Source organism: Dermochelys coriacea, chromosome 10 (genome assembly GCF_009764565.3).
Source record: "Dermochelys coriacea isolate rDerCor1 chromosome 10, rDerCor1.pri.v4, whole genome shotgun sequence".
NCBI lineage: Eukaryota > Metazoa > Chordata > Testudines > Dermochelyidae > Dermochelys > Dermochelys coriacea.
In genome coordinates, this window is record NC_050077.1 from 17,698,063 (window position 1) to 17,711,215 (window position 13,153).

At 40.3% G+C, this 13,153-nt stretch overlaps 1 protein-coding gene across 7 annotated transcripts in view; it reads right to left on the minus strand.

Annotated features, from left to right (window-relative positions):
- VPS35L (VPS35 endosomal protein sorting factor like) overlaps positions 1 to 13,153 on the minus strand; it is a 111,114-nt gene that overhangs the window by 19,976 nt on the left and 77,985 nt on the right. For all 7 annotated transcript variants that reach the window (XR_006274817.1, XM_038419887.2, XM_038419885.2 and 4 more), the window contains 2 exons: positions 9,276 to 9,415; positions 4,387 to 4,552 (listed from right to left, as the gene is read on the minus strand). Coding sequence is in view for 6 of the 7 variants with exons in the window: in XM_038419887.2 (XP_038275815.1) it covers positions 4,387 to 4,552; positions 9,276 to 9,415 (306 nt within the window). In the remaining variant the exon portion in view is untranslated. The remainder of the gene's footprint in view (positions 1 to 4,386; positions 4,553 to 9,275; positions 9,416 to 13,153) is intronic.

A 13,153-nucleotide genomic window follows, 5' to 3' on the forward strand; every position in this document is an offset into this window, starting at 1 on the left:
AACTGATCCCAACTTTTAAAATTTTAAATTTTCCTGCAGAGAAGCCAACCCTTCCTAAATGGGTATTTAGAAAGCAGGAAGCAGAAAACCAGTGCAGATATTGTTTAAAAGGGAAATTGGGCCTCTCTTTTCCTTTACATGTATCCTGAAATAGGATTTAAATTTTGCTGTCATTAACTGCCTCTCTCCTCTTTACTGAAAGTCTATTATGCCTCAGTGCTGTCCAAAGTGTCAGAGTCAGCGACCTGCAAGTCCAATGACTGGAACGCATCCAATGCATGGAAAGATTTTTTTGCTAGTTGTTTCACCTTCCCTGTTATGATTTAAGAAGATACAATTACCACATCCAAACACAGCTGCATTTACAAAAAATATGTTTTGTTTTTAAATGCCTGGAAAATATGACTTTCTTCCCTTCTCCTCCAGCATTATGTCTCCACTATAATGATTCAGATTCTAGTAGGGAAATTTTTATTTCTATATCCCACAAAATGACAATAAGCTTCTAAACCCATCATCTGTTTATGGTTAGATTGTCAGAGTAGCCCATATGAAAACAGGAAACAGGTACATAAGTAATTGGGGGCCTCTCCAACAGAAGGATGGCCATAAAGGCCTGATCCTGCTTCCAGTGAGGTCAATGGTAAAATTCCAATGTGTTCAACTGGAACTGGTCCCATCATGATCACAAAGATCTAAAGCCTCAGTTAAAGATGGCTGTGATCATCCCCTCACACATTTTTCCCCACCTTAAAAAGAGAAACTTGGGATCTTTTGCAGATAACTTCTGCCAAACCAGCCTACTCCAAGCAACTAAGTGATGGGCAGCCTCCCTTAGTTTCTACATGTTGCAAGATTAGCATCATACAAGGAATTTAGCAGGATGAGACAAAAGTTGGAGTACATCTGAAAGAAATACTGGGTAGTAGATGCAACCACAAAATTTTAACCATGTCAAAGTATGCACTGCAGACAGTCTTTGGTGCACTACAGGGGCTAAAACACTTAGCGCTTAAAACTGAGTCAGAACAAAACTTACTTCATTTTTAGGGTCTGGGGCAAGTATCTCCATTTGGGACACCTATTTCCTTAGTGCTGACAGTGGCACTACTTGATGCATTCAACTTGTTGATAAAATGTTAACAGGTCTGTTTTGGTCATTTGTTATAATTAGAATAATCTTAGGTTTGCCACTGTGAAATCTCAAGATACAGCCATAGTTTTAAAATGGTAATTCCCACAACAGATACTAGCACTTGAACCTGCTTTCATATAGATAGATGGACAGACAGACTCAAATCTATCTATCTCCTGTAAAACTGGCAACAGTGTTTGCATAATAGATCATTTTATCAGATTCATCCCCATATACCTGAATTTTAGAGCAGGACTGAGCTTTAAATTCTGAGGTTTAGAGCTGTTAAATAATATATGCAAAATGTTGATAAGCCTAAGCTTTGTTGATAGTTCAAACAAAAAGAAAGACCCTCTAAACATATAAATGCAAATAGTTTTAACAAAGTCTAAAAGTTTTGATAGAGATTCTTCTGAAAAGTTCTATTTACTTCTACTGGGAACTGCACTAACTAGTCAGTTGTATAATTATGCAGGCTGATTCACCCATCTAAAAATTTTCTTTGAAAAAGAAAATATTATTGCTCTTCTTATAAGCTAGTTCTTTGATATTAAAAATATGGGTCAGTTGTCTCACTTTCTCCTTTTTGCAAAAAGAAAAGGAGTACTTGTGGCACCTTAGAGACTAACAAATTTATTAGAGCATAAGCTTTCGTGAGCTACAGCTCACTTCATCGGATGCATCATGGATGGATCATGGATGGATCATTGGATGCATCCGATGAAGTGAGCTGTAGCTCACGAAAGCTTATGCTCTAATAAATTTGTTAGTCTCTAAGGTGCCACAAGTACTCCTTTTCTTTTTGCGAATACAGACTAACACGGCTGCTACTCTGAAACCTTTCTCCTTTTTGTCTCCTTCACTATATATCATAAAATTAATCAAGATGAACAGCAAGAAATATTTAATTTTTCTAACGAGTTGTAAGTTCTTAAAGTACAAAACCAAATAGAGTTCAGCCCTCAGGATGATCTTTAAAAAAATGAAAAGATGAAGCATTAAGGCTAAAAAGCTAAAATCCAAAGCTAACAGAACCCAAAAGGCTATTCCAGTAGAGAGAGAGTGGGAAGTTTAACAGAAGTGCCGAGCGGATGCTCCTACTGGGTGGTTGATGCTGTATCTTGTCAAACAATAAGTGACGTATTGGAAAAAGTGATTTTCTTCTTCCAGCTCCACATTGCCACAATGCAGTAATCCTGGAGGTATGGAATAGTCTGCAGAGAAAGCCTTCACAAAAGGCAGCTGGCAGGAAATCCCCAAGCTGTGGGAAAGTGTGTCCACAAAACAAAATTCTTCACCTATGCACACCCAGCTATGGTCAAGTTCACATCTGGATTTTAAACAAACAAGTCTATCTTAGTAACCTCTCTCTACTGCTTTTACTGCAGCAGTGTCTGGAATTCACACAACTACAGTAAGCTTACACCAGAACTGGCTGAGTTAAAAACAAGGCTCAAAATTGACTTTTACCCAGAAAGCAGCACACAGTCTTTCAGGCATAGCATTAGGAAGTTATGGAGCCAACAGAACAAAGACAGGCCAACAAATGGGAGATAAGACGGATCAGAATACAAAACCCAGGGATATGGAGTGGAGTTACAAAAGCACAGAGGTAACATCCAAGGTTGAAACTAGCCAGGAGGTGTCTCAGAAAAATAAAAACAGGAGAGTAGAGGGTCAAAGATAAAGACTTGCGGCTCCTCAGAGTAAAAGATGAGGGATAACATAAAGCCTTCGTCAGGAGTTATAATAGTTAGAGAGAAGTGTGCTAGAGACACTCTTTTCATGCTGGCTGCTGAGAGCTCCTCTTTTCACAATGATAAGGTGTGCTGGGTTGAGTTTATAGCTCAAAAGGTAAGTGATTATGATCTATATTTTTCCTGAGGCAGGTCGGTTAGTTATAACACAGTCCTTTCACAATGGAACAGATCCCAAAATTGGATTCTTGGTCCTTTTAGGTGCTTCAGCCTTTTTGTAAACACTGGAATCCACTTAATGTACCTGATGCACTTAAATAGAAAGCAAATTATTTTAACCTCTTTGGTAAAGCATGTGAGGGTCACTCATGACAACATATCTATTGGGAAGCACAAATTCAACTGTTAAAGAATCTACTGGTGAAATAGATAGTGAGGATAAAAACAAACAACAATTAAGGCTGCGAGTCTGTCACTGAGGTCACAGATTCTGTGATTTTCCGGGACCTCCGTGATTTCTGCAGCTGCCAGTGCAACTGACCCACAGGACAGCCACACTGGCTGCTGCTGGAGCGGTCCCGGGAGCCGCCTGAGCAGCAGCTGGTATGGCTGGCCTCGCGGCCACTGGAGGAGCAGTGGTCCCAGGGGGCCTCAGAGCAGCGGACAGCTGGGGGCAGTCAGCCTCTGTTGTCAGTGCAGGGGCTAGCCATCAGAGCAATGGTGTCCCAGGGCCCCAGGAGCTGCTAAGTTATAGTCAGGGGTATTTATAGTAAAAGTCGTGGGCAGATCACAGGCTGTGAATTTTTGTTTATTGCCCATGACCGGTCCATGACTTTTACTAAAAATACCCATGACTAAATCTTAACCTTAATTATGATCCTTTGGGGTGAGGGAAAAGAGGGAAGACAGTGAGAACATTTTGAAGAACTTCTGAACTGATATGAGACCTTACAGAGTTGGATCATCCCTGTACTAAAGTAACAGCCACTGTCTTAGCAGACATTGGGGACTGAACCATGGACTTCTAGAGCTAAAAGGATGAGTCTCTACAGCTTGCATTAAAAATCCAGACTCTCCAACTGTGAGCTGAAACAGACTTGCATCAACTGTGGATTCTTATGTTCTCATGAGCATAGAGGAGGACATACCACTCTCTGACAAGTGGGTTACAATAAGATACTATTATTTAAAACAAATACATGGAGGACTCAACAAAACGTTTGACGAGGCCCATTGAAGAAATCCAGTTTGGAGTCCCAGGATTTGCACAAATAAAGCTTTAAACAAGTAAATTAAGTATAAATGCTCTTTGTGGAATATTGTTTTATTATAAGTATGGCCTGGATACATACTTAGCAACCCAAATGATCTCTCATGGTCGTTCTAGACTATAGTACACAGATATGTGCAGGAGAATAATCCATTGTATAAGGTTATTGCTTCAATTTTAATCAGCTAGCATTTACACTGGCAAATCACTGATGCAATGCAATGGGGAACTGTATAGATGTAATGCTGTAGAGCATAGAACCCACAATAACCCTCACAGTTTACCTTTGTCTATGTGATAGATATAGGTCTCCTGAGTCATTGCAGAGAGTAGATGTAAAACATTGGCATAAATCCGAACTTTGTCATCGCTATTATCCTCCCACGTATAATCCTGGATCACATTGAGTAGTCCTCGCACGAGAAACAACACTCCCTGTTCTGGATGGTCCTACAGAACAACCAAGAGACAGACTAACAATCAGCTAGAGGTTTGAGTTTTTGTTTTTTTAAAGTGCAGCAACATCTCCGTGACAGCAAAATACAATATAATTAAAGCCGTTAACGAAGTGTGCTTCCTAGCAAACACATTTGAAGAGAAAATTATAACATCTTTTTGATCCATAATAATCATCTTGGTCTAGGAAGCCACAGCAGACAAGCTTTGAAATCCTTTGCTTTCTAATCTGAGGGGGAGACAAACAAAATTAGCTGTCAACTTCTTAACAGCTGAACTTCCAAAATTACACACTCTAGTTAGTTTTTTTTTTACCCTTATTATTTCAGTAAACTACAAAAAAAGTATATTACTCTTGTAATTATGAGTCTTGGAAGAAATATACACTGGGAAGGCACCAAAGCTACAGAATGGCAATGGCCTTTTAATATTAAAAGAAATTATAAGCACACCAACTTTCAGAAACACTTCATTCTTCTTAACAGCATTTTCAACACTGCACCAACCTCAAGCTGGGTGTGACATACCAGCACCTCTAGGACAGCCATGTGGTAATAGGAGAGTTCCTCAATGTAGCGAGTCGGCAGGAGAGGACAGCAGGACAGAATAGAGGCATTGGGGGTTGGAAGCAGGGAAAACTATAGTCCCTGAAATCACTGCCTCTCACTGGAAATCTCTTTCAGCACAGGCAGATCTAAAGGTGGGGCCTACCCTTGCTTTCATTGGCAATTACTGCCAGAGGCCAGGACACTTCATGCTCCTTCCAGACCATTTTCCCAAGTGTGAGTTTAATTCTGAAGTTATCTCTCTTCAGTGTCGCACCTGCATAACGGAGGCACAACACACTGCTGGCTAGCCACTCCTGTCCCTCATTCCATATTCAATACAATGCACTCCCTCAAATACATGGCTCGAGCAGGAGGACACCAAGGCTTCCGGCAGAGCACAAGGAGCAAACAAAGAAAGTAGCTTGGCTGACAGCACCATGTATATTGCTGCACATGTGGGTAGAGTGGGAAGGGGGAATGAGGGCAGCGGAAAAAGAGGGAGAAAAAAACCTGTTCCACTGTGAAGGGAAATTTTTTTTTTAAGACAATAAAAGGGAGAGAAGGGCCAAAAAAAAAAAAAAAAAAAAAAGCAGTAAGACAAAAGTCATGACATAATACTAGATGGCTCACATTTAAGGTTACAACTTAGTTTCCATTCTGAGCCCAATTTTAACCCAAATGAAGGAATGTCAGCCTCAGAAGTGGTAAGATAAGTATCGGCCCCAAGGGAGACTTGCTTAGTAAATGGGTTTTTTATCCTGGTTATGGGTAAAAACCATGTGTGGTTTCTATAAGTGTTTAAAGTGCTATCATTTTCATAGTAAAAATGGAACATCTGAATTTCTTCACTTATATAGGTTTCATCGTTAGGTCTTTATAATTAATTAAAGATTGTTTCTCATCTTTCAGTAATAATTGCTAATGTTTAGAAGGAATTTTCTTATATCTGAATGTAAAATACACCTCTGGGTTAAAACCTGGAAAGGAATGCAATTGTAATGTTTTGTAACAATTTGTCTACTTCTTCAAAAAAGGAAAATTATGACCACGGGCAGTTCCTAATTATTATTCCCACTTGAAAACACCACCAGTTAAAAAGGATACTGCCTCCAAGGTTGAAGTGACTCACAACAATGGACAATAATAGTCAAAGCTCTGCATTGTTTTCCTGTTGCTCTTGTACATCCAGACCCTACAAAAATGTTGATCTACATTACAGAGACAACATGAGTGAGGTAATATCTTTCATTGGACAAATTTCTGTTGCTGAAGGAGACAAGCTTTCGAGCTTAAACAGAGCTCTTCAAGTCTACATTATGTTCAGTAGAGACAGCACTTTAGTGAAACAATCTTTTCTGGCAACCTACTAACCCTTGCATCCTTTCCAAGATGACGTTGTCTTCAAAATGGATTTTATTTAGTTCTGTTGTGGGAGCAAAGATGATCCAATGGGGAGAGCACTAGCTTAGGCCTCAGGAGACCTAGGTTCAAGTCCTTGATGTGTGTTACCGATGTCCTGTGCAACCACAGCAAAGTCACTTTACATCTGTACCTAAGACAGATGAGTATCTACACTAAGTTTAATATTAAAAACAAACAGTTAACTGAGAGAATATATGTGTGTTGTAATTTCATTCTATACCCTGTAAACCACAGAAGAAGGGAAGACAACTTACTATACCTACACAGAGTAATGGATGAGGAAAAAGTCTTTCTAAGGTTGAGCTGCCACATATGATTTTTGCATTACAAAAGAGAACATGTAGACAATTTCCAATCTGCTGTAGTATGAAAGCCTCCCTTTGCAATTCATACATTAATAGATTTAAAGTTAAAAAGTGAATCCTGTTTTCATCAAGTAATCCTGAATAGCTGAAGCCACATGGTAAATATGACACCTTTATGAGTTTACAAACTCATGGATGTTAAAAATTTGCTGAATTCCTGAATCATGAACAACTTAATATGCACACGTTTTCCACTAACCTTTTGGCAGCAGGAGGCAAGAGTTTTTGAGGCAAAATTCATCAGCTTTTAGCATCAGGACCACTGAACTATCAGTGCCAAGGAATGATTGGCACAGACTCAATGTTTCACCCATAATGCCAACTATTAAGCAGCTGATTAGCCTTTAAAATGGTGGATGTAAAACAGAATGAAATTAATCTGGAGACAGTCATCTACATAAATCCTACTCACTGTCTGTTAAATTAAGTGTGATGGTTCTGTAATACAGCTGTTTAACCAACAGGATGGGCAAAATTAGGTATTATTACTGCTTTCCAAGTTTCCCCTTTCTACTGTGCATTGGGGAAATAATCTAATATGCAGATATACCATATTAGTTTGCAGTTTCCGCAAATTGAATCTCATTTTATTTTCTGCTCATATTTCTAACTGTGCTAAAGAAGGTCACTTTTACTTATTTCTTTATACTCACTGATGTTCACAATATCTTAAGTCATTTTATTGCTTAATAAGGAATGTTCTGTAAATTCCTTAGGCTGAGATAAAGTGCCATGTCAGTACTGTGTGGAAACATGCACTAGGAGAGCACTGAGGATTCTCTTCAGAGACCTTTAAAATGTGATGGATATTCAGTTTTGAACCCATGAAGGACATCTAAACTCAAAGAGTCAATATGCTTCTCTGTAGCACCGCCAATAATTATAAACAGCTTTTCTGCAGGCAAAACCTTTCATGTCTATCTTCCCCCACTCCAGCTTCATGAGTAAAGCCAGGATCGTCTAACAAAGGTAACAGATGGTGGAAATTCAGACTGGATTGACACCCTATCAGTTCAGGATCAGTTTCACTCACTGAGGTCCTGGTTCCTCATTCTTCATAGCTGGCTTAAATCAAGCACATGGGTACTGTATCCATGAGTAATGAATCTTTAATGGTTAAAGTGGCCCCAACCCTTCCTTTTAGAGAGATTGAAGAGAGTGGTATTGGGCAAATGCTTAACCACGCAATGGGCTCTTTTAATGCAGGATGCAGCAGCGCTCTGTTCTCATTCCTCCTGCTCAGCACGTACTGGATGTGACACCATCGGGGGGTGAGAGAAATATAGTTTGGGAGGCAGTACCATCTATATGCAGATGATGCTCAGCTTAATGCATTCTTGACACTGCATCAAGAGAGAGTATTTTCCCAAGTACCTGGCTGGATGATGCTGAGCAGGTTGAAACTTAGTCCAGATAAAGATTGTTTCAGCCAGCTGGGAGAAACAACCAGAGAACATCGCGAAGTTAGTATCTGACCCCTCTCTCATATTGATGAAGTCCACATACCCTGTCCCAAAAAAGTTCACTATCTTGGGGTACTTTTGGATCCTTCCTTGTTTCAAGTGGCTCATGCGGCATGAAGTGCCTCCTGTGGCATGAAATGCCTCCTGCCCTACCCCCCTTATCTACTTGCTCTGGGTAGGACATTCACAGCTATTTTTCTCTGATTATACTGATTCAGACGTGGACCATGACTCCATTATCCATGGCTTTGTCACTTCCCGATTAGATCACTGTACCCACCCACCTTTAAAGTCCAATCAAACGACAGGCACAGAATGCAGCGGCGAATCTGCTTAGCAGCTTTATCAGCAGAGAGCATATTTTACCAGTGCACCAAAGACTCCAGAGGCTCATTGTTCCATTCCAGATACAATTCAAGAGGGTGATAGTGATCTGCACACACTTACACACTCTGGATCTAGCGATCTGAAAAAACCTCTCCTCTCGCAGTTAAGATCAGCTGGGCATTCAAGCTAACGGTCCCCAGATCTGAATGTCCGGGAATTTCAGTAGTCTCCAATTCAAATGCACTTCCACTGTCAATCTGATGAAGTCAGAGTCTGTTCACAGGCTTGTGCCTTTTGAAGAATGGGGTGCATTATGATGAAATTACAGGATTAGGGTTTTATGCTGACTGTGCTCAAGTAACTTTGGACACAGTGTTTTAACTACCATTCATGTGCTTTGATATATAAAACAGAAGTATTTTTTTATTTTAATTTAAAAATAAATAACGGACAGTATTTATAATAAAACATGTAAGAAATATTCAGTTTAAAACAAGGTCTGGTCTATAAGCAGACAAGCTAAAATTCAATAGCCACCTTCAGCTTTAGGGATTAAATGCTTCACACTGCAATTCATGCTAAAGTTACTTACTGGCATAATTAATAAAGTGGAAAAGAAATTACAGAAGAATTCCAGGAGGAATGGTTCAGAGGGACGCATCTTCCCATCTATATTGATCATCTTTGGTACTTCAGGAACAAGACTCACTGCAGCTTTGAAAAAAGCATCAGCTACAAAAAACAACATTAAAATAGTTACAATATCACCATAGCAGTTGAATTTACAAACATGCCTATGAGCTAAAGATTGTTTAGCGTGTCTGTTATAATTAAGTATCAGATGGATAGTTGTGTTAGTCTGTATCCACAAAAACAATTATAACTTTTTGTTATAATTAAATGTCACAAGGGGAGTGATCAGCTTCCGCTGGGGAGACAGACACGCTTTCGAGCTACACAGAGCTCTTCCTGAGGTCCTCTTCCTCTGGATACCTTTTCCGAGTCCTGAGGAAGAGCTCTGTGTAGCTCGAAAGCTTCTCTCTCTCTCACACAAACAGAAGCGGGTCCAATAAAAGATATTACTTCACTCATCTTGTCTCTCTAAAACCCTGGAACCAACACGGCTACAACAATACTGTATGTAATTAAATGTCTCAGTTGTTCTCAAATAAAATTTTCAAAAACACCCAAGTGATTTTCCAAAAGAGCCTAAGAGGCTTTAAAATGTTATCCTTAGTTTCCACTTTACCTAAACTAGCAGAGTACCGGATTAAAAAGGATAGACTCTCCAGTTCAAATCCAGCCATAATACAGTACATGTTTTATAAATATTTTCAGCCTTCTCTTATATTCAATGCTGTTCTAGCCCAGAGATAAGTGGACTGAATGATCTAATAAGAAGTTCTTTCTATCTCTAACTTCTGTGATTTACAGAGACCAATGAAAATCAGAGATGGTACATGCAGTTGTTATAATATGCTTAAATGTTTACATTCTTTAATTAAAACAGGATTATGAAACAAAAAGTAGTACCAGAGGGCCGCCAGTTACCAAGATCTGAGGACTCCTCTGAACAATCATATTACAGGAATTCTTTAGATTTTCTTCTATTTGTTTCCACGAGTTTGAAGATGGACCCATTAATGGTATAGTAAAGCACAGCTAGGAATAAACTGCACTGTAATCCCAAATAAAATCAACTAGAATTTCTACTTTTCAATTGTGGCACCTTAGAAACTAATAATTTATGTGAGCATAAGCTTTCGTGAGCTACAGCTCACTGCATCCGATGCAGTGAGCTGAAGCTCACGAAAGCTTATGCTCAAATAAATTTGTTAGTCTCTAAGGTGCCACAAGTACTCCTTTTCTTTTTGCGAATACAGACTAACACGGCTGCTACTCTGAAACCTACTCTTCAATTACATTTCTAAAAAGTACTGAAAAGATAGTATTCCTAACTTCCACTTCAAAGTTCTTTTGTAACAGTGTTTGCTGGGGTATTCTAGCAAGCAGTAATGATCTAATACCATCTTTTTTGGCCCCAAAGTAGTTAAGCACATGTTTAAGTCCCATTGAAGTCAATTATCCAAGGACCTCAAAGCACTTTTCAAAATTGGTGCTGTCCCCGTCTTGATTTTATAGATGGAGAAACTGAGGCTCCTAAGTGCCTAAATCCCTTGTGAAAATGAGATTTAGGCACAGCAATTCCTAAATATCTTTAAAAATCTGGGCCCTAATGATTTGTGCTAGGCCAGAAAGACAATCAAACAGCAGAGTGAGAATCCAAACCCAGGTCTATTGATTCCTAGTGAAGGAGAAGAGCAGATACTCAGGGAGAAAGGAGGGAAAAATTTCATAACCCAGAGATGCCACTGATTTCATGTATAGTTGTTTCCAGGACAGAAACTTGCTCCGGAAAAATTAACTTGGACACATGAGGCTCTAAGCAAATTTGCTAAATATAGAACCACATGATATCAAAACTAAGTTTGTGAGAAATACCAGTGAAACATTTCCTTTAGAAAAATTGCTATTCTTATGACTCGTTTCTTTCCAACATACACTTGTGTGACCTTCCAAACTTTTCATGTTCAAACCACATGCTTCCTTTTTAGCTTGCATATTTATTTCAAGGGGATGTTTTTATTTGTTTTGAAGATATATTAATTCACACAGTTGGCCCAATGGGAGATAAGTAATCTCTCAGAATGTTATTAAGAGAGAAAGCAGGAGCAGATGTTCATTTTAGAACAAACAGATGAATTGCTATCATTTCCGCAGTTGTCCTGTCCCTAAAAAATGCACATACCCCACATTACCACCATTGAACCTTACCATGATCAAATGGCGTTGTGAGAATCTGTGTAGTATTTCTCTAACTTCAACAAATAAAATAAGAAATCTTGCAGACCAAGTCTGCTTGGTTTACTCTCTCTCCTTTCCTTTAGAAAGAAAAAATGGTCTGGGAGCAAATCTTCCCAAACAATAGCACCAAAATACACATCTCACCACTCTGACCCTGGATAGCTTCAGTTTGAGTGGATTTACTCTCAATGCTCTACTATTTCAGAGAACAAGAGCCTTCTCCCTATAGAATGGCCATAACAAGCAACTATCTCCTGGCTGAGTTTCCTAACTATCTCCTGGTTGAGTTTCCTAGATCAGGGGTGGGCAAACTTTTTGGCCTGAGGGCCAAATATGGGTATGTAAATTTTATGGCGGGCCATGAATGCTCACGAAATTGGGGGTTGGGGTGCGGGAGAGGGCGAGGGCTGTGGGGTGGGGCCAGAAATGAGGAGTTCAGGGTGTGGAAGGGGGCACTGGACTGGGGCAGGAGGTTGGGGTACGGGGGTGTAGTAAGGTACCTCCAGCTGGGGGTACAGGCTCTGAGGTGGGGGCTGGGGGTGCAGGAGGGTGCTCTGGGATAGGACCAAGGGGCTCAGAGTGCATGAGGGGGATCAGGGCTAGGGCAGGGGGTTGGGGTGAAGGAAGGGGTTGGGGTGTAGTCTTCGGGCAGTGCTTACCTCAAGCAGCTCCTGTAAGCCAGGCAGTTCTGTGCGCTGCCCCGTCTGCACATGCCGCCCCTGCAACTCCCATTGGCCGTGATTCCCGGCCAATGGGAGCTGCAGGGCAGTGCTTGGGGCGGGAACAGCATGTAGAGCCCCCTGGCTGCCCCTATACGTAGGATTTGGAGGGGCGACATACCGCTGCTTCGGGGAGCCACGCGGAGCTCCGGACCTCACTCCGCGGCAGGAGTTTGAGGGCCGGATTAAAACGTCTGAAGGACTGGATGTGGCCCCAGGGCCGTAGTTTGCCCACCCCTGCTTTAGATACCGATTGTCTTACTGGAGTGTCTGGTAAGGACAGGAAGCCCATCTCCATTCTCAGAAAGATACTCCTTAGAGTCACAATATGCTATTTTATCCCTATCCCATTCGAGCTCTTCTTTGCAGAACTAATTGTCTTTGTTTAAAAGACAAAAATTATAATGTTTCTAAAAATAGAAAACAGTTATGGAAGGGCTGAACTACGTGATTAATACAGAATACAGAGATGGCTTCCTTATTTCTTGCCTAGTTTCTTGTGCAATTTGCTTGGCCACTTTTTAAAACCTTATGTTCCTTACTGGCTCAACATTTTTAGGGAAGTGCTCAAACAGTTGGGTTATTTGTTTGTTTTTTGTTGGGGGAGGAGGAAGAAGAGGAATGAGAAAAGGGGGGAAAGCAATCAATCTCCCACCCAGAAAGCTCCAACTATATTCAGTCCTTCCATCATATCCCTATTTAAAAAGAGACTTGTACAATATTTTATTTCTGCTGCTCCCACGCTCAGCATAGTGACAGGTGAGATAGCATCATTTGTAATCATCTGTTCCTAAACTGGTCTGTACATATTACGGATTATAAAATGGTTGTTTAATTTGAACACTAAGTTTACACTTCTCCAAGGCAAATATGGTTACAGGGAGCA